Source organism: Anguilla rostrata, chromosome 18 (genome assembly GCF_018555375.3).
Source record: "Anguilla rostrata isolate EN2019 chromosome 18, ASM1855537v3, whole genome shotgun sequence".
NCBI classification, from domain to species: Eukaryota; Metazoa; Chordata; class Actinopteri; order Anguilliformes; family Anguillidae; genus Anguilla; species Anguilla rostrata.
The window spans coordinates 29,945,761-29,969,927 of record NC_057950.1 but is presented as its reverse complement, the minus strand read 5'-3'; the positions used below and the strand labels follow the sequence as shown (position 1 = coordinate 29,969,927).

The window sequence follows — 24,167 nt, the reverse complement described above, 5'->3', positions numbered from 1 at the left end:
TTCATATATATTTTATCTATAAATATCTATGATGGCACATTGTCTGAACGTTCTCAGGGGAGCCAGTGCTACATTGGTAGGTTGGTTTGCACATCTAAAAGAGGACAATGATTTGCACGTTCTGCATTTAAATATTGTTCCTTCTTTCCTCTCTCAAAATACCTTGAAGTCAATGGCCTAGATGGCAAAATGAAGGCACCATTTAAAATCTGCTCAGAATTGTGAGTGAACCTGACCGTGGATTATAAATTGGAGGACAAACTGAAAAAGTATAGCCACACACTTGACACAACTATATCATTTGGATGGAATAGATTTATTAACCCATTTTCCCTTGCCAGTGTCTGTCCAGTACATACAGGAAATGACATCAGAGGGCCAGTCACATGGTCTCCCTCGGCTGACTTCCATGGCCTCTAGTGTGAACAAAGAAGAAGAAAAAAAAACCAAACACTTTGGTGTGGAATTGGAAACACAGTTTCTTAACATGGATCTTTCTTCATAGTGCAGTTTACAAAATAATAAAACAAACCCACCAAAAAAAAAAAACAAAAAAAAAAACAAGATAACAGACAACCTGCTCATGCAAGAGTCAGCTCTGGGGTGTTAAGACACATTTGGCGATTTTTTTAAATTCATTTTTTAATCAGTCAGCAACAGCAGGCAGATTCATGTACAACAAGTCAGAACTTGAGCACAAATTTCTGGATAAGAATTTCCAACAGTGCATACCATGGAGTAAAACAGCTTTGCTGGTGACGACACTGTCTGGTGTGTCCGATGTTCCCATTAAACCGCTAAAAATATATACTGGTACCGTACTTGTATTTTCAGGACAACTGCTTAAAAATTCCCTCGACATACCTCTAATCATTCAGTCTAGATGAGGCTTCAAGTTTCACGAGACACTCGGTAGAGACACTGAAAATGGCCGACAGAAACTCAGCCAATACCTGTGCCTACTAAGACATGCCCATATACAACAGGAGGCTATAGAAAATGTGAGAAGGGGACTCATTTCACGTTTTTCCAGAAGTAAAAGCGACTGCTTCATTGTACAGATGGAGAATAATGATTCGCTTGTGTTTCTGAAAGTTAAAATTCACCCGGGACAAAGGAGACTGCCAAATAAATTAAAATGACTACTATTAATAACAATAATGACAGTGAGAGCACATCAGAAGAAAACAAAACAAATATATATATATATATATTTCTCTAAATTAGCAAAATTGCCAACTTGTTCAGTAATGCCACAGTTTAACCGAAAATCTGGAGTAGGAATGTGGCTAGAAAGCAGCAGGAATAACATCCAAAACAAAGCCAATAAGTTAGTTGCAATGGGCTGAGTATTTAAACAAATACACATTTAACCCGATTCAATGTTTTTTTTTCCATACAAGAAAAAGCACATTGGGAAATTATTCAAACTACGTCAGAAGACAAAGGTGGACTTTCAAGTGCAATTTGTGAAAAATCTAGAGCTTTGTTTGTTTTAACACGTTCGATAAAACCTAGTCTACTCAGACTCAATATTCAAAGCTCCCAGCCCCCCCTCTGCCCCCCAAAAAAGAGAAAACAAACAATACAAATAAACATTATAACAGCTTAAACTCTCAAAGCATTTACTAAAGAATGTCCAGTGGATGTCGCATTGATATCCTAATTGCGTTCCCACTGAAATGCATCGTTTATGACATGGAACAACGTTAGGTGACAAAATGAACCACCTAATAATTGCCCATGCCATTGACTGACACTGAACAGTTTCAATTCTTAAAACACAAAAGACAAAAAGCCAACAGCAACATATTTTATATGGTCACAAACATTCTCTCCTTTTTTTCCTGTTCATTTAAAATTAATTAACCTATCGTATGTACACACACAAAAAGTCTAGCAAGTACGTTTGCCGTTGGATGGACACACACTTGCATTCTGGGCAAAGAAACGGACAAAAAGTCCAGACAAAAACGCCTAGGAGTGTTATTGCTTCAGACCTACTGTTAAGAGAGACATCAAGTAGAAAAGGTTTAATGGTGCTGGTTCAGTATTTGTTGTCGATAAGTGCAGGATAGCTTATATGAACTGGCAACTAAAACCACATTTTAAGATTCTAGAATTAGAATCTGCCCCCAAAAAAATCCCCACATTCAGGGCTAAAGATCTTTTTTTTTTCCTTCAGTTTTTTTATTTTATTTTCCCGATGCTGCAGGCACCCGATCATCTGAGCAGGCTGTTTGATCTGTTTGCTGGTTTGTTAAGTAGCACCGTGCTCAGTGTTAAAGTTGTGCTGAGCAATGCTCAGGATCACAGGCAGCTTAACACCCAGAAATGACTTGCGTGCTAAGCTGTGATCCTGCTTAGCCGATGCCCAATTTATTACTTTTTAAATGATTTGTTGTTGGCACAGGTGACCACCTTTGAGCCCAGGGTTCAGTCTTTATCAGACACAGAAGATCCCGACTTAAAGGGAAACCCATCTGCTGGAAAAGAATCCAATCCGATTAAAACATAACGTCCTAAAAACCTACAAATGCAGTTCTCTGTTTTTTTTTCTTTTGTATGAAAATTAAGCCTTTTTTAAACGCACCTGAAGGCTGAATTCCAAATGCAACGTCTGTTTCCAAATATGTTCAAAAATAAGTTACATTTTAAAAGTCATTTCAGCATGAAATGAGTAGATATACATATATACCTTTGAACCAAGCCTTTTTGGTTAAAGACAAACTACACAGTATGAGTGCTGACTACCTGTAGTGCTCACACTTTTGTTGTTGTTTTTGTACATTTGTTCCGAGAGCATTAAATCAGTAGAAGTCATTCTGAATAGGAGTTTCACTGGAGGTGCGGGGCTGTATGGAGGTGCTGGTCTCCTGGTGAGGTGGAGGTGGAGTAGCTCTGAGGGCTCTAGGTGGAGAAGGCCAGTTTAACGCTGCAGGTGGAGGAGCTCTAGGTGGAGAAGGCCAGTTTGACGCTGGAGGTGGAGGGAGGAACTCTAGGTGGAGAAGGCCAGTTTGATGCTGCAGGTGGAGGGAGGAGCTCTAGGTGGAGAAGGCCAGTTTGACGCTGCAGGTGGAGGGAGGAGCTCTAGGTGGAGAAGGCCAGTTTGACGCTGCAGGTGGAGTAGCCCTCATCGCTGGCCGTGCTCTGGCGGCTGCTGTGGTCGTCCAGGTCGCTGCTGCTGGTGCTGCTCCGCCCGTCCCCCTCCCCATGGAAGAATTCGGCGCTCTCCACATCCACCTGGATCTCCTCTGCAGGGTGCACAGGCAGGGGTAAATAAAGGCATTAGAATATATAATACCCTCTGAAAGACTAAGGGTGTGAACAGCAGTACCCTGGTCAATTTACCACAAAATCTGGCTCATTAAATCTGGCTGCTTAATCACCCTACATCTGATTGGTTACACAATCCCTAAAATTCACTTTGATTGGTCAGACTCTCATTTCAAAAGTGTATAGTTCTCAGTTGACCAGCCTTGATATAATAGGTTAAATAAAAAAACCTTTCAAGTTTTAACCATAAAACATCTGTGTTCACTATTTCAAACTGGATCTACATCTTGCATTTTGGGGGGGGGGGGGGGAGCTGGGGGTAGGGAGGGGCATGTGGGGAAAAATGGACACAACTTCCAAACAAAATTCCTACGAATGTTATTGCTTCACACCTATGGTTTATGACAGGGGTGCCCAATCTAATCCAGAAGGGGCCGGTGTGGGTGCAGGTTTTGTTTTAGACCAGCACTAGCCCAGGTCTTGACGAAGAAGAGCATAATTGCTTAATTAGTTGAATCAGGTGTCATAGTGCTGGGCCAAAACAGAAGACCTGAAGCCACACTGGCTCTTTTCAGATAAGGTAGAAAGGTAAAACCAAACTGTCAGATTGTAGAATCAGAATCTACCAAAAACACGCCAGATTTTGAAACCTTTCCTTACACCCTGCTTGGAAAATTCATCAGGAACAAACCCATTTAAAGCCTGCTTTTAGTTCAGCGGATTAGTCTTGGGTTCTAACACGTTGACAGAACGGGCTTCGCTGATAGGCAGTTAGCTAGGAAATTTAATTCAAAAGCATGTGCGACTGTTATAAAGAGCCAGAGTTGGCTGTTGCTTTTCCCTTGCAGAGAAATTTTTAAATACTTCTGCGATACAGAATATTAAGAAAAAAAGGTAGACATTTAAATAAAAACAGAAGCTACAGATTCACCAGCCAGCCCACACCCGTTCCTTTCAAAATCCCTGCGGCACTCACACACCTGCTATCATGCCATGTTAATTTTAATCAGCAGCAGGTGTGCAATTGCCCTTAACCATTCACAGCTTCTGACAGGCAATTAGCAGTTTAAGGCAGACCTGACGATTATAGCGCACACAAAATGGACTGAACACTGAATACACTTTGTGCCAACTTCTGCTCTTAACTATTTGACTCAATCATATCTGGAAGTGTATCCTAAAGATTTTACTGTGCTCAAGTACAGGAGTGAACCAGCATAGTTTATAGGGTTGTCGGACTGAAACTAATGTAGTTGGTTGAAACAAAAACCAGCATGCAGACCAGCCCTCCAGGACTGGAGCTGTGTGCCCCTGCTTCAACACATTTAAAAGCATTTCAGTTAATAACCTAAAAGCCTCATCTTCACAAGGCATTGAAAAAATGGCTTGCTCTTCCCATTTTAAAGACTGATTGGCTCGAACTTGAACAAAATGATCTCTTCTGTTGCACCCTACAGTGAAATGCAGGGGTGGGCAGCTCTGGTCCTGGAGGGCCGGTGTGTGTGCACTGTTCCGTTGAAGAGCATGCAATAAGCTGCTCGGACAATGATCTTCATTCCTGGTCCTGGCAGGCCGCAGGGTCTGCTGGATTTTTGTTCTCACCTTAATTTGAGCAACTAATTAAGACCCAAGAAACCAAGTGAGGTGAGTTAACTGTGTAATCAACTGCTTACATTTATTAATTAATTGCAGAAACACAACAGAAACCAGCAGACCCTGCAGCTCTCCAGGACCATGGATGAAGATCCCTGTGCTAATCAAGCTGTTCGCCATATGCCATTGTCAGACAGAAGTAAAGTACGTAACTACACTACAATCAAAACAATTCACTGGTGATCTACCGGGCATTACTGCTATCTGCAGCACAGGTTTTCTCCATGATTTTTAGCAAAAAATAACAGAGCGACAAAAGAGAAATGAAACGAACGGAAGCTAGCAGGTGCAAGGAGGCGGGGCTCTCACCTTGGTCAGAATCGGAGGGGTCGGATGAGGGGGCGGAGCCTACGCTGTTGGCCCGGGTCCGCTCCCCGTCGGCCCCGCCCCTCAGCTGGTCTAGCTGCCGCTGTAAGTGCCTCTGTTTCCTCTCCAGGTTGTCCAGCTGACACTGGCTCCTGCGGTCCGCCTCTTCAAGTTTCTGCAGCGGAGAGAAACTTTCAGCTTCACCTACCCCTCATCCTGACCTCTCCCATGAAAAATAAATAAATACGCTTTTAACAGGTGCCCTTATCCCGAGCAACTTACTTTAAAACGTACTATTTAATACAGCTGGGTACATATGGATGCAGTTTAGGATCAGCTGGGGGTCAGTACGTAGGGTGGGGCAGAGTGCTGGGTGGGGCAGTTTGTTGGGTGAGGCAGTATGTTAGGTGGGGCAGTACATTGGGCGGGGTAGTGTATTGGGTGGGGCAGTAAATTTGGTGGGGCAGTATGTTGACTGGGGCAGTATGTTAGGTGGGGCAGTATGTTGGTGGGGCAGTATGTTGGGTGGGGCAGTATGTTGGGTGGGGCAAGTATGTTAGGTGGGGCAGTATGTTGGGTGGGGCAGTATGTTAGGTGGGGCAAGTATGTTAGGTGGGGCAGTATGTTGGGTGGGGCAGTATGTTAGGTGAGGCAAGTATGTTAGGTGGGGCAGTATGTTAGGTGGGGCAGTATGTTGGGTGGGGCAAGTATGTTAGGTGGGGCAGTACATTGGGTGGGCAGTACTTCAGGTAGGGCAGTATGTTGGGTGGGGCAGTACATTGGGTGGGCAGTACTTCAGGTAGGGCAGTACATTGGGTGGGGCAGTACTTCAGGTAGGGCAGTACACTGGGTGGGGCAGTATGATAGGTGGGGCAGAACGTGGGGTGGGGCCTATTTTTATACAGTGTATGGGTGGGGCAGAATAAAACCTGTCCCACCTAAAAAATGAACCTGATCCTCTGAGTTACAGATGCAGTTCCATAACATTTACACTGTACTGGGCTGTCCAGCCTTATCCGGAAAGAGCCGGTGTGGCTGAAGGCTTTTGTTTTAGCCCAGCACTATGACACTTGATTCTACGTATCAACGTCTTGATTAGTTAATTAGTTGAATCAGGTGCTGTAGTGCTGGGCTAAAACTAAAACCTGCACCCACACTGGCCCTTTTCGAACAGGACTGGACAACCCTGTACAACATGGTCACGCAATGCAATGACCTAATTAACATGGAAACAAGATAAAATTTTACACAAATAGTGTACAGTAAAAACCATAATTCCACATTAAAACAGGGAATAATAAAGCATAATAAAAGCAAATATATAACAATAGGAAACTGAATGCAAAGATAATGTCTATTAAAGCATAATGTGGCAACATGGATAGTTTTCACATTTTAAAAGGCCAGATGTGATTTCTGTTTGTGTCTCTCTTGGGCCCGTGGCTAAGTGGAAGAATGACACTGATGGACTGTATTTAATGTGACGGACTGATGGCAGGAAAAGGTATGTGAAAGGTGCAGTCAGCTGGTGTACACTGAAAGCCTTTCTGAAATAACACTCACGTCATTTTAAAGGTAATAACAGAAAGACATCCCTGAGAATGTAGACATGTATTTGCAGATTAGTGAAAAAGGACAAAAGGGGGTTAAAAAAAGTCAGAGGTCATTAGATACACACCTGCAAATGAATAGCCTAGTGAGAATCTGCAGCTATACACCCATTTATCCTGATATGAGCCTTGGCAAAAATTCTGCCAATTCTTTTTTACTTCCCTCAATTCAATATGAATAATAAGGCAAAGAGCTTCTATAGCCTATAGGGATCACCGTTTCCCAGATCCAGATGGTTCATTTCATTTTAAAAACATGAAAAATAACCACGCAGAACAAAAAAAACTTACTAATAACAACACAACTGCAAACGATTAATTAAATTATTCACATTCTCTATTTTTCTGATCTTGACAGTACACCTTCGCAGAGCGTCCATAACTGAGAGTGGAAGACAGAGTTGGAGACGTGGTCTGAACCTTTTTGTTACATATGAATCCACACACACTGGACACGGCTATAAATAGCTGTCGATTTAGAGGACAGCTCTGGCGAAGTGGTTCTTGGCATTATCGTCCAATGGGCAGCTGTTTCTCAGAAAACCCGGCCAATGGGAGAGCGGGGCTTAGCACGCAACCTCCTTGCGTTTGGCTACACTCCCCTTGCAAAAGTCCTCTGCAGTCTACAGTACTGAATGGGTCTTCCCACTCAGGAGAGAACTGTGACTTTCTCCAGACTTGCAACCATTTCCAGATGCAGGAACGTAGCCACACAAGCTGAGAATTAAATCACAGACTCTATGTTATGAGACTGCTGAAACAGGCAGCCATGATCTAATTCATACAGGATGCAGCAAGCAAATAGTACCACATAATAATTTAACACTCACCAACACAGTCCAACTACTTAAGAATACATGCCTAAATCCGTCTTGTACCTTTCTAAAATTCTCAGAAACCGCCTTCGCTATCCCACACAATGTCACCCAGGGCCGGCCCTAGGATATTGGTGGCCCGAAACAAATCTGTGGGCTGCGTCTGAGCGGGGGGGTTAGCTAGCTAGCTAGCTGGCATAACAAGCATGCTGTGACATCATTCTGACCTAAAACCCAGAATTTTAATATTGGCTAGGTGACAAGTGACGGTGAACCTATAATAAAGCTAACTGGCATTCAAACCCGGTTTCAGAGGGTCTTGGAAAAACGCAATGTCTACACTGCTAGACCGCAACATTTTAAAAAAGCAAGACAGAGCTAGGGAGATTCATTTGATTGAGTTATGGTTTCATGTAGTTTTCTTAAATAATGTAATGGCAAAAATGACCAAAATTTGTGCTAGTTGTATGGTATAAAACAAGAAGGAACTATTTTTTTCTTGATAGAATCATTGGTTTCATAGAATTAACGACCAGAGGTTTTTGCTTAACAACGGTGCAAATAGTAGAACTACCGTTATTTTCCAATAACGGGACAGCCCGTCGTGGTTTATTCCTCATATTTGGGCCTAATACAGTGGTAAGAATATATGGTAGCAGGTGTACAGTAATGATAAACTGTAATGTAGACAGGTTTATGTGCACTAATGTACATGCATAATGAGAACTGATAAGGACAGGTAAGAACAGGATGTAAGCAGCTACCTAACGTTAGCACCCTCTGGCCCAAACTTTGTTTTTCTTCATTCGTTTAAGAATTGTAACTTAATTATCAACTGCAGCCAATTCCTCTTCTCTTTCTCATCGCAAGGAAAGCGGTAGAATGACAATTGAATAGTTTTTTTGGACTCGGATCTATTCAAACAGCAAGGGACACGGCACTGCGGCACGCTGGAAAGACGAGAGCCTCAGCCAGCGCAGCAGAGGCTTGGACCCGGAAACAGTATTATCGGCAGGTCCATACGTCACGGCTTAACAAGCGGATTGCGCGGCCCAGGGTGTGGGAGGATTCGAACATCCATCTTTTAATCGCTCTCCACCGCGGACCGCACGCCAAAGCCGCTCCCTCAGGTCTCCCTCAGACTCCGCTCCACGCGAGCTCGGCCGTTGGCTGCGGTTTGAACAGAAGCACGCTGGTGACGCCACGCGTTTCGGACGTCTTCACCCACCCCGTCGGACATCAGCGACCACGAAACGCGGCTATGGTTGCAGACAGTGGAACAAACCTTAGAAATCAGAGTGTGAACTGCACATGCAAAGCCCCAGGATAGGCAGGGGTATTTTTAAAAGAGCGGAGCGTTCGGTGGGGGGTGCTGAAAATGACCTTAATGTGTGCTTTGGCTTTATTGAGCAGGCCCAGGGTGGTGTGGCGGCTGCAGTTGGGTCCCAGGGGTATCAGAGCCTTCAGTCTCTCCAAACACAGCCGGAGATGAGCTCGCCTGGAAGAGGCAGAAAAGAACACCTCTCAGTTTTTAAACCCTTCCCCCAACCCTGCAACACACATCAACTCAAATAACCTTTCAGCATTAAGAACCATAAAACTATTTTTATCATAGCAAGGCTCTGTGTTTCACACTTATGAAAAAGCAGTAGACACACAGTACCCTGTAAAGTACATTTGCATTTGAATACTTTCTGACACTCCCCCAGTTATATTTATACTCATATTAATCTCATGCTGGAACATTCCCAAATATGCCTTTTACGACTGAAAAAAGAAACTTTTTCCACAGTCATTGTTTTAAAAAAAAAACCCAAAACTTTTCAATAAAATGCATCATAAAATGTACTTGCACAAACTTGAGTTCCAGTATTCCCACACCTCTCATTCTTTCATACACCTACAAGGGGACCCATCCTGCTTTGATGTTTCCCAGGCAACATGTTCACACGTTTCAGGCAGGCCAATGGTTCATACGCAGACTGGGGAAAAACCTGTCTCATAATAACATCTAAAACACCCATCACCAAAGATCCTCACAGAGAATATAACGCAATAATAATAACAGGAGGATACAGGAAAGGAAATGTCTACTGTGTGGAGACGTGACAGGACAGAATTGGTCGTGTTAGCATTGTTAATGTAATACTGTTTGCTCTTCCCCTCTCTGCAGAAGTGACTAATGAATCTAATACTGATAGTGAGTTAGCAGCATTTTGACTCAAAACAGAATACTAAAACTGACCAATGCAACCACTCTGAAAACCACTGTAACCGCTTCCTTTCTGATCAGAAGTTAAATAATCCCAAATTTTGCAAGTAAACTGATAAAGCCCCAACCACATGTATTGTCAAGTCACATTTTTGCCATTTTCTTATTACACAAGTGGCCATAATGTTATAGTAACATTACAAACTTATGTACAAGCCCGCTCCACATTTTTCAGTAGTTTTGCTTCCTGGCTTTCCCTACGATATATTGGCGGCCTGTCCAGGGTGTATTCCCAATGAACTACGTACAGTTCAGTGTGTATTCCTGCCTCCCACCCAATGCATGCTGGGATAGGCTCCAGCACCCCAGTGACCCTGCCCAGGATAAGCGGGTATAGATAATGGATGGTTATCTAGCTCGTTCAACCTTATTTCTCCCTGGTGTTTCTGGTTTCCTCTGTCATTTCGAAAGGCAATTTGAGAACGCAAAAACAAAGGCCTTCTGGTGTGAATATTAACTGTGTTTTTAATGCAGTGACTCATGGTGATCTTTGCGAGGCAGGTTTGCGGATCATCTGTTCAACGCTCGTCCATCTTTGCTGAAAAGGAGGACAAATCATTTGTAATTTGTTTACCGCGCAATCACAGAATTAATTAAATGATGAAGCAATGTACCCGCTAGCTATTTAATCACAACACTTATGTAGCCTTTAACAGGTTACCTTGCTAGTGTTACATTAGTGCTGCCTTTCTCAGCTAATCAGAGAAAAGATAGTTAGCAACGAGAGAATGCTTGACATGAACAAGATTTCAGTGTTTTCCTGTTACATATGTAATAAAATTGGAATAAAGTAAAATACATATAAACTTCCAAGCACTCAACAATCCTACACAGGTTTTTGACACAACTGAAGAAAGATACATTTTGCCAAAACTAATAAAATACATAAAGCAAGCTCCATAATGTTTGCGACAAAGACTTTTTTTTCTTGATTTGGCTCTGTACTTCAGAATTGTAGATTTGTAATAAACAATTCGCTTGTGGTTAAAGTACAAATTCAATTTTTATTAAAGGGTATTGTACACAAAGTTTTCCTTTAATTAAAGCCTTTAACCACATGTGAATTGTTTGACTACAAAAAAAACAAAAAATAGTGGAACACAGTGCCAATTAAAAAAAAAAAAAAGGCCTTTGTCCCCAACATTAAAGAGCTCACTGTATATATTTTATTAGTTTCTTCAGTTGTATCCAAAACCCTTTTTTAAATTTGGTGGTCAGTGGGGTCCTTAATGAACTAACAGTATTTCCATACAGCTTCTCGTGTTTAACTGAGGTCTGTCAGACTGACTGCTTTTACTAGCGTGACAAAGGTGTAAAAATTAGCTCAGATGTTGTTTACAGCTTGAAAATAATTTATCCAGACTAATTTCAAAATAATACCGACACACCAGCTGAATCATTGTACAACCACAGTACATATGAATCAGTCTTATGTTGGACAGTGCATTTATTTGGCCATGATTCCATATTAGAAACACTGAGGATATGACATCACATTCTGTCCAGAACAGTTTTACCAATAGTAATGGCAGAAGTTGCATCAAATAGCACAACAGCTCTCTCCTTCTGGTCTTGCACTGAATGCGTCTCTGACTGGTGCAGTTATGTCGGGAGGCCCCCCTTCTCCCTTCTCCCCCCCCCTTCTCCCTTCTCCCCCCCCCCTCCCCGTCATGTCCGCCCGTCCAGTTTAGCGCTCCCTCCTCCTGGATGAAATTCAGGCGATTACGCGACCCTTGGACACACTGGAGAGCGAAGCACTAGGACACTTCCACAGGTACACACACAGACACACACGCTAAACACAAACGCAGACACACGCAGACACACGCGCGTGTGCACAGACGCACAGAGACATACACGCGTGCACACACACACGCACAGACACACACATGCACACAGACACACACGCAGACACATATACACGCACACAGACACAGACACACACACACACACACGTTTGGAGACGTGGGAGGGCTCCAACTGCTTCTGAGAGCTTATGATTCAGGCCTTGAAAACAGGCCACACTCGACAATCAACCAACTGTGACTCCAGCACGACAGGCGAATGTGGGAGTCTCTGACATCCTGCATGACAACCTGGACAGGATTACAGGATCACATGCGTCCTGAATGCAGCACAATCAGCCTACCCTGACATGGGTTCTAGTAATATAAACATTCTGTGTATGTGTGTGTGCGTGTGCGTGCGCGCACGTGTGTGTGTGTGCGTGCGTACACGCACGTGTGTGTGTGTGTGTGTGTGTGTGTATGTATGTGCATGTGTGCTTATGTGTGCACGCGAGTGTGTGTATGTGTGTGCGTGTGTGTGCATGCGCGCACGTGTGCGTGTGTGTGTATGTGCATGTGTGCTTATGTGCGCACGTGAGTGTATGTGTGTGTGTATGTGTGTGTGTGCCTTCCATACATTTCTGTCATGATCTGTAGAGTAAAAGCTTAAGCTGCTTGTGTGATCCTACCTGTGTGAATGGGACTGTAAGGTTGAGGGGGAAAAAGGGATTTGCATGCAATGCAAACAAATGTCCTTAATGGCTGTTCCCAAATTTTGTTTTTTAAATGACCTTCCATGCACATCGTTTAACACGAGACAAGTGCTAAGTATCCCTGCTCATTTTCAGCTACAATACAACAGCTACTATTACAAACTCTCACCTTAACATACAACTGCACAACAACCTGACAGAGTTTTAACAAAATAAAACATGCGACACCGCACTGGGACCTGCATTCAAATGCGCTGGTGCGTCAGGTTGGATTTCTTCCCCCGCAGGAAAGGCGATTTGCCTGCAGCCAGCTGCGGTGTTCCAGGAACAAGATACTTTTTCCGTCCGAACGGACGGTGTTCCGCTCCGCCCACCCGCGTGAGCGAGACCTGTGCTCCTCGGCGCGTTATGCAACCATTCAGAGGACAAACCGTCATCCATTCCCAAAGGCACAAAGACCTGCGTGGGCTTAATGACCCTTCACACAACTCATTCCCTTTTTTTACGTATCAACAGCAGCAGCAGCAACAGCGATGGCAACAACAGCAGCAGTCATGGACTGCTTCAGCCCTGCTCCTGCCCCGCCCGTGCCTTGACGCTGTCTGGAGTTCCAGATGCATCATCCGGCTCCTCTAAACTGCACTATTCTGAACTATACCATTTAGTCTTCTATTAGCCTATTCCTGTTGGCTTTCACCTCAGCTGTGACCTGCTTAACCCATTTTATTTGCTGTCTGCTACTTTACACCAGGCTGGCCAGTGGAGGAGTGGCTCCCCTTCGATAGCTGGGTTCTTTCTCCAGATTTCTTCCCATTGGGGAGTTTTTTCTCACCGCCGTTTGTAGGGGCGACATAGCTCAGGAGGTAAGACCGATTGTCTCAGTCGGGTTGCCGTTCAACCCGCCTTTGCCTGTCGAAGGTCCTTGAGCAAGGCACCTAACCCTAACTGCTTGCAATGAGAGCATCATAAGCCTGATAAAGCGCTATATAAATGCAGTCCATTTACCATTTACCATTCTCCCCCCACTGGGAGTTTATACCTCATGTACTTGCTATTTGGGGGTTCAGGCCTGGTGTTTGCTCTTTTTGCTCTGTTTCTTGCCTCACTACTCTGTAAAGCGTCTTTGTGACAGTTCTCGGTAAAAAGCGCTATACAAATAAAACTGAATTTAATTGAGCAGCAATAACGACAACTGCTCAGTTCAGAACAGTCCAGGTCTGACCTTTTATTAGCTCTCATTCAAGATCAAAACCACCTGACGGACACACCATACAGAACCACAAGACCAGAGTAACAAAACCTGAGGAAACAGAAAAGTGTTTTCCACCCTCCTGTGCCCCTATCAGTGTAGCCTATTGAAACACACTGTGTTCCCATGGAGCTTTCTAGGCGAGACACACTGCTACAGTGATTGGCCAGTTTTACAGTCACCTGGCCAATCGGACCCTGCCCAGTGGACATGATATCCCAGCAGAGCTTGGGGCATGGCCTATGGTCACCCTATCTACACTGTCAGCCGCAAGGCTACCCAGAATCCTTCACTCCACCACCCCACAATCTGCTAACTTCCAGAAATGCCATCCATTTCATGGAGACAGAAGCCCATCCTGTAGAAGGACTCGCTGTGGCATGCCCGTTTGTACAGGCACTGCCTCTTTCACACACCCTACTACTGGCCATTTTAAATGGCGTACATGGAAATTAGCAGTAGGTAAATTCTGCACAGATGCTAGGAAGTAATTCTTCACACGGAGAATATTCGTGTGGAATAGCCTGCCAGGTCATGTAGTACAGGCAGAAACTCTGGAAGTTTTCAAGACCAGGCTTGATACGGTCCTAGATACCATCTAGTCTGTAGGTAAACAATGAGCACTAGGTACCTTTTAGAGGTAGGAAAATGGCGAGCACTCTTAGGCTGAATGGTCTGTTCTCACTGCTGTCATGTAATGTTATGTCATGTCATGTATTGTCATGTAGAGATCCTGCCCTTCCTGACAAAAGGCCGTTTTGCCCTTTCCGTACTCTTCTTCAGAACGCGCTCCCTGCTGCTGTACAGGCGCTGGTACCGCGTCTTTTCCCTGTGCTTTTACCCGATAGCGCTACTCGGGTCGCGCTCCAGGACCGGCTCCACTCTGCCGGAACAACCCGACCCAGACTGCACTAAAAGCCATTCGCGCTCCTCAAAAGATTCAATCTTCCGTTTCAATCATCGCGCAAGTTTAATCGCCGGGAAAAGACGCGAAAAAGCAGCACTCGCTGCAGATAACGAGTCTACTATTACGTTAAAAGTAATGAGTTCCAAAGTACCAGAAAATGGCAAATACACAAGCTGTGGCGACAAGCGCCTAGGTTGGTGACTCATTTTTTTTTTTTTTTTACACTATTTTCTTTTTCTATTGTGGCGGTCTTCGCACTTATCTGAAGTGTTATGAAACCTTCAATGAGATTTATACAGAAATAATTGCTAGTTTACGGGTTACGCAGCGCGCTAATTTTCTTTGTGCATTATTCAAAGGCCAGCATTTGCCAGCAGGACCAGAAACAATGGACGGTGTTGTTATTCTAAACTGTCCATGGTCCCTACCTCGCGTGACAAAGTAGTGCAGTTTGGATGTCACATGGCTAGATTACAGTGCGCCAGACACAACAGGCAACAGGTCCATTGCCAGTTTTTCCCCCATTTTCTACGTGAAAACACGAGTGGCCCTGGAATACAAGAGGAAGTAAAGAGAACATTTCAGCGGTAAAAACCTGGATTTACACGTGATTGAAAGTGCTTAGGCAGCCTATTTTCATACGCGTTTAACTCTAAAGCTTGTTTAATAAGACGGAGAGCAGAAAGCATTTTTCATATTCTTACAGTGAGAAAACAGGACAGACTGACAACAGGGATTACTGCTCAGAAGGTGCCCTCAACAGATTCAAACCCACTTACACACAGGGGACTTTTATATGCAGCCAGACACCCTACAGACTGCACCACACACCTCATCAAAACCTTTTTAAAAAGAAAAGAAAAGAAAAGAAAAGAGATACTAATTCTGGATGGATCTGTACTGTTTCTACAACGTGACACGGGGTCGTTCAGTTGTAAATTGCCCATTTCCACCATAACTGTGGCTGCAGATCAGCTGACCGTGGTGGCTGCACCATGGGCTATACAAAATAACTTTTTATTGCCTTCGTAAAAACTTAAAAATAGATTGAGTGATAAAAAAAGAATTTTGCCTTTAAAACACAAAAAAGCTTTGCTTTAATGTTTATTGGGTACTATTATTTAGACTTTTTAGATGTGATAACTGAAGTTTTTTTGCTCACATTTAGCTCATTCAAACACACGTGGGAACCTGTGCACTAGCATAAATAGCACTTAGCTATTCTACTTAGCATTCTGTGTGCCTGATGTGTCTATTCAACAAGCACACAGCTTTTATTAATCCTTATTTTATCGACTGTATTATAGGTATCACTGGTATCAACTACATGCTTCTCTTTTCAAATACCTCTCTCTCTATTTTTAATATTTATGCATTCCCTTTTCAAACACCTCTTTTTTTTGTCCAAATACTTATTTTTTCAAATACTTCTTTCTGTGTTTAATTTTTATGTATAGCATGTTTATATGTATTTTATATGACCATGTGAAACTGTTTTTCATTATTGTGAAACTTTTAGACTTTTTGACCAGGAATCCCTGGAAGAAAAGACTATCTCATTAGGACCTTCCTGGATAAATAAACGATAAATAAAATCAATAAACAGATAAATAAATGTTGGAATTTTGCGCTGGTGATTCGTTTTACCTGGATGTTTTTTGAACACTAGGGAAGTATCAGGTCCAGATGAGGTATTTCTCTAATCTTAAGACAGCCCTGCTATTACCTATGGCTTCAGTAACATGAGTAATAACGTGTTAGGCCTGGGTACTGTCCAGTGCCTCAACACACAATGGATACCCCGACCACTGTTGCCCCCGGTGACGTTTTCCTCGGTGGCATCTAATACGGTTTTAAAACCATTTCCAAATTTGCATATCGTGACTCGTATCGGGATATTCACTGCATCGCGACCCCTCTATCGGGATATGCGTTATACCGCGAGACACCTTACAATACCGAGCCCTACCACTCAGGCCAGTTTTAGACCGCGAGTGACTGTGTGTTCTACTCTACACACATAGCCTCAGACTGATCGTGACAGTGCAATCAGAGCCTCCATTTTGACTGGCGCATTTGCCTAAGCACGCAGAGACGTGCATCAGACAGAAAGCAGGAGCTCAGATTGGGGCCCTTTGGCCCCCTCAGAGTTAAAGCTAAACCGAATGATACATCCGCTCAGCTGTCGAGCAGGTTCTGTCTGCTTCCCCTGTCCTCCTGTGCCCTCTCGCGAGCAGCCCTGTCTAGACCAGCTCCGGTGACCAAAGAAAAGAAAAGAAAAGAAGAAAAAAAAAAAAAGCATACCCCTGACACGTTTTTCGCCGAATCAAAGATCAACTTGAGAGGCTTTTACGAGGAGTCGCGTCGAAAGGAACAAACGGTTCCAGCTTAACGAACGAGGGTCACGTAATCGCCTCAATTTCCTCCAGGAGGAGGCAGCGCTAAACTGGCGCGTCCGCTGGACAGCCTCCAGAGAGAACTCGTTACGATTGTCACAAAGCCTGAGCTCTCGGATCCAGGACAGGCGGACATGACGGGGGGGGGGGGGGGGGAGCACCAATCAAGTTCAGTGCAAGACTAGAGGGAGAGAGGCACACCGCAAAACAGAGTCCTTACAAGCAGAGTCACTGAGTGTTTGGACAGTGACACTATTTCTGTTGTTTTGGCTCTGTACTCCATCACACTGGATTTGAAATAAAACAATGAATATGAGGCCAAAGCGCAGACTGTCACTTTTGAATCTGAGGGAATTTCCATCCATGTCAGAGATTTTCAATCAAGTACCAAATATGATGACGTTATGATATTATTGGTCCCCTAAAATGGGGGCTATGTATATAAAGGGCTGTAATTCCTACATGGATTACCCAATATGCATGTCTGTACCCTCAAATTAAAGCTGACAGTCCAGACTTTCATCTCATTTTATTCATTATTTCATTAGAAATCCAATGTGCTAAAGAACAGAGCCAAAACAACATAAATTTTGTCACTGTCCCAATACTTTTGCACTTAACGGCATACCTACAAAGAAAGCAATGTATCGCTTCTTTTAAAAAAATTAAATAAATAAACGATTGTCTCCAAAATGCAATACACTTCAGTAGGGGAATATAAACATGGACGCCTTCAAATTTAGGCTACATAATCAATCCCAGACACTGAAGATAATGTGTTCTTTCTACGCTCTGTCAGCTGACCCAGTTTCTCTGGATCCTGGTTGGACCAGCACACCCCTGGCCGCCCAGCCTTCACGTGAACTTGGACGTTTCACTTTACATCTCACTGCGATTTCACAGCCATCACTCCCGGTCATATGACTTGTGTACACAGACGGCAGAATGAGCCTGTCTCTGTTTACATACAGTCCACGCTTTCACTTCTGTCTGGCCCCAAATACCCCCGTGAACTGTAACCCTAGCAACAGAACCACCGTAAGTGTGACCCAGTCCAACCCCCTGTCTGGTGAGTCTTTGGAAGCTCAACAAAGTCCCCCTTTCCTTTCAGATCAAACTGCATTGTGCTCATGCAGCCCGAACACCCAAACAAACAGGTGAAGAGGACACATCGTTCATCTCCACCAGTGAGTCCCAGCCTTAGCCATGGTAGGCTAGGCTAGTTATAAATTACAGCTGTGATCATTGCTCTATTCACAGATAGTGAGAATGGCCAAAATGATAGAATAATACAATAAATCAACTCACCTGTTCTTCTCCAACTCGTTGTGCGTGGACCTACAAAACAAGAGAGCAAAAGTAAAGAAGGTGCATTAACTTGACTGAAAACACCTCAGCATTAGATTAGGATGAACAATTTAAACATTTTTACAAACATTTCTGACACTGAAACCACGCTCAATACTGCAATAGCAACTGCTGCATAGCAGACAAGCAATACATTAAAGAAAAGAATGTGAGGTAAAATTGGAATTTATTTGTGGAATCTGCTAAAATGTTTGTGTAAAATGGATCTTGGATACTCATGTAGCTGCAAGGACAGATAAGGCAGCCATGATGTCACCAGAGGAGCTTCACCAATCACGGAGTACACAGGTGCCGATTGGTGGATATTTTCCGGCTATATTTAGGGATGCCTGTGGGAATTACCAGGAAGTAGCCAGAATGTATCCACCAAATGTTACCAAGACAATCCACAATTGGTCTGACCTGTCTATGTTTGCTACCAGGAAGGTGAAATCAGTACTACATTAGACCATTTTATTGTCCTGACTGCAAGCTCTGCAATAGCCACAACTGTTAAAAATCCCCAAAAGTGCACTGGGACCCTTAGATTACACACAGGGGAACAGCTCCCTCAGATTACACACAGCGAAACAGCTCCCTCAGAGATAATTTCATTAATGTAATTATCTCTGTTGTGAAAAAAGAAGCTAAATCCAGTTGCTACAACCAGCAAACGCTTCTTTTCGGGTTTAAACGGATTCTGCTCTGAGAGACCATCACTCTGCCCAGAGGCTAACAACTGTGGTGGCTATCTTTACAGCGCACCACAATTTCCATGCGAATTCTCACTTCTGCACTCAAACACAAACAACATGAAAATCATCAGCTGCTCAACTTTAGAGGTAGCAAGGATAGGACGCCAAACAAATGAACCAAGTACTGCATTTGTACCAGGCACAGACCGACAGAAACAGGCATAGTGCTCACCAGGAAAACTGCATTATGACTGCATAAATATTGTTCTGTTTGATTGTGGGAGGCATTTCTAAGGGACCGCAGCTGTAGCAGTGTAGCACAATGGTCAGGAAGCTGGGCTCACACCTCAAAGGTCGTGGGCTCGATTCCCAAGGTACTTTACCTTTATCGCGTTGGTAAAATATCCAGTCGCATAAATGGACTGTACCTGGTAAAACAATCTATGCAAATTGCTCTAGATTATCAGCTAAAATGTGAATGCAATGTAGTATTTCACACTAGCAGCAGTGTATCTCTCTGTCAGAACATTTCATTTCAGCGCGCAACCCTGGAGATGTACTTAAAATGAACACTGAAATGAAACAGGAAACAATTATATTTTTTAATAAACCTAACAATATCAGTGACAGAATTACCATTAAAAAGCGTCAGAAAACGCGCACGCATTCGTTGACAACACAAGCGGAAGCGGCCTGTTCATAAGGGCTAGGGTTGAAATAGACGGGAATAAATTATTCTAATGTTTGATGAACCAGTCCAATTTCAAATTACATTTTATGAGCATACATAAATCTGAAATGACTGCATTAAATACATTGGCTGCATTAGCAATTAAATACAGCGTTCCCGACGCATTTCGTTGTAAAAAAAAAAATTGCACATGGTCCCTAACCTATTCGGTGCGCTGCAGTGGGTTTGACAATCAGCTGATGAAAGCTCGAGCTGTTACTACGGCCTCCCATCCCCCAAAGCAAACAAGGAAACGCTCCCTGGCCATTCCATAGGAACAAACACAAAATCCATATATCTTTCACGTGTGTTTCTGTTTATAAGGGGTGTCCGCTTCCTGCTGTATTTTAAAAGGGTCACGCTCACTTTTTGAAATATCCACATGTTAATTAGCCCCCCCCCCCCCCCAGAATCAACACACTTCTTGTATTTAATGTGATACGTTGCTTTTCAAAAACAGCATGCACTATGTGTAGCCTACACATGTAAAATGTAACATGTGCAGCCTAAGCTACTGAAAATATTAAATAATTTACACAAAAGTGCACCTAAAACAAGGGCTGTGTTTCAACATATCTTGCGTGTTGTTATACAAATTAAATAAAACATGTCTTTGCTTACCTGTTGTGACCATTGTGGCATTTCTTGTTCTTTAATTTCCTTTGTCTGTTGTGGTTTTCGCTCTGAACGGAAGGAAATGTCGAAGCATACCCGTGTTCACATTCTGGTGGGGGAAAAATGCACCGATGAGCTGCAGTCCAGCAATTCAAAGAGAGCATGTCTCATCCCTCGTGCGCTGTGCGTTAAACTCATTTTCCACCAAATCAGTCGAAAAACACATCAACCAGAAATGGATACGTGGCCAATATCAAATGCAAACATTAATGTTCTATTTAAAATATATATATATAAAAAAACATATGCATGTTTTTGTTAAATGATCCATAGACCAGGCAAACTAATTAGCAGCCATGACACAAATCACATTTGATTTGAGAAGCGACGCAGCATATTGCCCTGGTTAGCTCCGTACCTCTCTCCCTCCTTTCGAGATATTCTGCAGCTTCCAGTAACCTCTGGATGTTGATAATCTGCACTGCCGTCATTTTTTGGCTCTCTCTATGGGGTAACAGGTATTTCAGGGACAGACGTCGCAGGATAGGGTACTTATTAAATGTGATAATTGCGTATAGAAAATTGGTTAGAACGAACGAGGTAAACACTTTGATTTCTATGTATTAGCTTGCTGTCCCGCAGTAAATTGGCAACCCTAGCTAATCTTAGCCGTGGCTTGACTGCTACCCGAACGAGATAGGCTATTGCTTTGAAGTGACAATCAGGTTTTGTAAATTAGTTATACACACGCTAAAATTATAATTAAAATATCTAAGATTACTGAGATTATATAAAACAGACTAAACTGTACAAAAGCACCAAGCTTTGGAAGTCTCAGCTGTTTCCTTCTACTCCTACCCCAGTTTGTTTACCTGGATCCACAGCTGGGGGGAGGAGAATCTGCAAGTCCATCGCAATGCTCTCTGGGATACTGAGTTCTTTAAAATGATTACCCACACAGACTTCAGTATCCACTCCAAGAGCACACAAGAGAGTGTAGTTTAACCTTAAACGTGCAGACTCAATTATTATAAAGCTCCTCAGATGCACGATTCATGAATCGAAACGAAATCTTTTGCCACACCACATACAGAGTGATACCTCCATCTGCATATGATTATTATTATCATATTCAGGTTGGTGCACTATTATCATTAATGATCCAAGTACTAATATTTATTTATTTATTTATTTATTTATTTTATGGAGCTTGAGCTCGGACATACTATTTATTTAAACCTAACCCCGGCGGAAGCATCGTTGTGATTATTATTCTAATTATTATCATTATTATTGCTGTTGATGTAGTCATTATACTCATTGGATCCTATATAAAATCAGCTTCAATCTACGTTTGCTAGGGCTACGTTTGCTTTTTTCTGAACGCATACATTTCCCGTGAACCGCAGCTAACTAAGCCCGGCCCAGCAACACGTGGCGTCACAGCATCAGCAGTGAATGATTGGATACACTGTGCGAAACAGCAAACGCAACATCAGATCAAACCAATCACGGTAAGAGAATTTGTTCCATGTGGAAACCATGTGAAAACTCCTGTGGGCACCAGGAAGCGGCAAATTGCCTGCTGCATTAATCCAACTTCAACGGCTGTTATTGTTATACGAATTTTGTTACGATTGTTGTGAAATTTATAAACACAGAGGTAAACTGCTTAATCCAAGCATTTCAATCGTTATGTTCGGCGTTTATCCTAACAACAGTTTGCCATTCCGTTTTAGGTGCATTAGATTAAATTTAGTCTTGTGGAAACAGTGCCATTCCTTAGCCTAAAATCCTAGCTGCGACCTACGCAAATCCGTGGAAAAGACAATGAAAGATAAGACGTGCATTATTAGTTTGATTGACACCGATTTGCAGGATAAATGCAATAAATCTTGCATTTACTACAAAATAAACATTATATGTCCAACTTGCTAGCAGCTGCAGCTGGATATTACTATGATTCAATTAGAAATCTATCTCGTCAAAAAATAGGGTGTCAGAATCTTGCGCCGTATGAACTATATGGAAGGGGGAAAAATACCCTGCTTTGAAATACGACACCCCGCGCAAACGTATAGGCCAACCTAGCGGTTTTACCCGAATTAGCAATTATACACATTTTGGAGAACTTAACAAAGGTATAATACGTTTTACAGGAAATAAAAAGGTGGATGCAGTACATTAAGCGTGTTAAATTCAGCACGAATCCTCGGCCAGCGATAATCACTGCCTCATAAAACAAGCCCATCGTTTGCGTCTATGCATATTTTCCTAGACTAAGGGTAGGTTTAATATACGGGTTCTCACTGTCCACACACTTGAAAACAAATCACATGAGTAAAGTGCAATGTGTAGGATAGAATTTGTTTTTCATTTTGTGTTTCCCCTGTTGGATAGCTGGTCTAGGCAATATCAGTTCCACGGAAACGTGAATACACTACGTGTAGGCCTAGATACACTGCACAGTATCAGTGCAGCGCTAGAATCTGCTAAAAGACACAACACGAACATTTATGGCTTGCAAATTGTAATTAGCCAATGATTTGTTTGAGTCAAATACTCTGGCTAATGAAATGCTATGGAACCCAAAGGAAATAGGGTTCCTTGGCATTTCATTGAAAAAAGTAAGTGCGTAAATAAATCTGATTTGATCCTACACTTAAAATGACTCGTATGTGCTACAATAGGTCCAGAATAGTCTAAATGTGAATAGGAACTTTGCGGTTTTAAAAATCGTACAGGCATGTATATGGACAACTTATTAAAAGAACAGTAGCGCTATAAATATAGGCTACATACAAATACCAGAAAATCATAATATTTCCATTGTAAAACAGTCAGGTATTTGACAGTCCTGCATGGCTCTCGTTACACGCTACAGCAAGTAGTTTTATGCTGAACTCCGTCCTTTGTTGTCTGAGACGTTTGGCATGCAACTGTATATACTGGAGCCTATATAACAATAAGATAGCTTCGACATAGGCCTGAATAAGAGGACTTACTTCCATTTTTCTTTTCATTATTTTCAATGTAACTCGCTGCTTCTAGCAAAACTTGTACATTTTTCAGAAAGGTGTCAATCTTGTCTATCGAGTCATCCGAGTTGAAGACGTCACTGAAAGGAGAGCAGGACATCTGGCAAAAATCTTGCTGATCCATAGATGTCTCGGACTCAAAAAATACCTCTTCGGATTTCATGCTTTTTTGTTGCCTCTCACTTCTGACCATTTTTCGATTGCTTCTGGGTTTTACGGTACGCGTCTGAGCAGAGATCTTCGGTCAACTATTCTATGTGCTGCTTCTGGTGGAGGCAATTCGTGAGTTCGGGATAAATAAATGAATGAACTGGTCTGGGATGCTGCGGGGTCCTAGTGCTGGCTGTGTTACCTTAAACGCAAAATAGCCTTAGCAATTCAGGTTATTTCATAATAATCGAAGGGGTGAACATCAACGACTCCTTATTATTTAACATCTTTCAAAACAGCTACAGAACATAAGAAAAAGTAAGTTCTTAATTATAGTTGTCCTATTTGCGCTACAAGCAATTACACCACACACTTAAGGGCCTCTGTTTTACACGCGGCGCCAAGCGCAACGCAAGTGTTTTTTTAACAGTGTTTTTTGAGATATCTGCAATAGCATTTGTCCTAGTCAAAATTGTATTCTCACTAGTCAAAATGGTAATTAGAGATATGTGCAATGACATTCTCACTCGTAGAAATTGTATTTCAAGATGTCTAAAACTTTATTTCTCCTAGTCAAAATTCAATTTAACATATCTTTAAATGCTTAA

General features: G+C 42.7%; 1 protein-coding gene and 1 long non-coding RNA gene across 4 annotated transcripts; both read right to left on the bottom strand.

The window, feature by feature from the left end:
• Positions 1-297: 297 nt before the first annotated feature.
• On the bottom strand, positions 298-23,703 carry LOC135244580 (max-interacting protein 1-like). 3 transcript variants are annotated; one of them, XM_064317004.1, is made up of 7 exons: positions 21,244-21,458; positions 20,790-20,875; positions 20,378-20,480; positions 18,293-18,322; positions 9,044-9,158; positions 5,239-5,410; positions 298-3,254 (listed from the first exon to the last, which is right to left on the bottom strand). In XM_064317004.1, exons 2-7 carry the CDS (start codon positions 20,860-20,862, stop codon positions 3,091-3,093), a joined length of 657 nt encoding a protein of 218 aa, XP_064173074.1. In that variant the 5' UTR covers positions 20,863-20,875; positions 21,244-21,458; the 3' UTR covers positions 298-3,090. The 3 variants fall into 3 exon arrangements, with proteins under 3 accessions (XP_064173074.1, XP_064173072.1, XP_064173073.1); XM_064317002.1 differs by lacking the exons at positions 20,790-20,875; positions 21,244-21,458 and adding an exon at positions 23,377-23,703; XM_064317003.1 differs by lacking the exon at positions 21,244-21,458 and having other exon boundaries at positions 20,790-21,237.
• LOC135244581 (uncharacterized) lies at positions 15,444-18,286 on the bottom strand. Its single transcript, XR_010327003.1, has 2 exons — positions 17,714-18,286; positions 15,444-17,612 (listed from the first exon to the last, which is right to left on the bottom strand). It is a non-coding gene; the product is annotated as an uncharacterized LOC135244581 (long non-coding RNA).
• Positions 23,704-24,167: the final 464 nt, after the last annotated feature.

Excerpts from the sequence above, each read along its gene's own strand:
- LOC135244580 (XM_064317002.1), bottom strand. The coding sequence starts at position 23,602 with ATGGTCAGAAGTGAGAGGCAACAAAAAAGCATGAAATCCGAAGAGGTA. Across the intron at positions 18,323-20,377 it reads TGCCACAATGGTCACAACAG|GTCCACGCACAACGAGTTGG; the intron begins GTAAGCAAAGAC and ends CTTGTTTTGTAG. Across the intron at positions 9,159-18,292 it reads AACGAGTTGGAGAAGAACAG|GCGAGCTCATCTCCGGCTGT; the intron begins GTGAGTTGATTT and ends TGCCTCTTCCAG.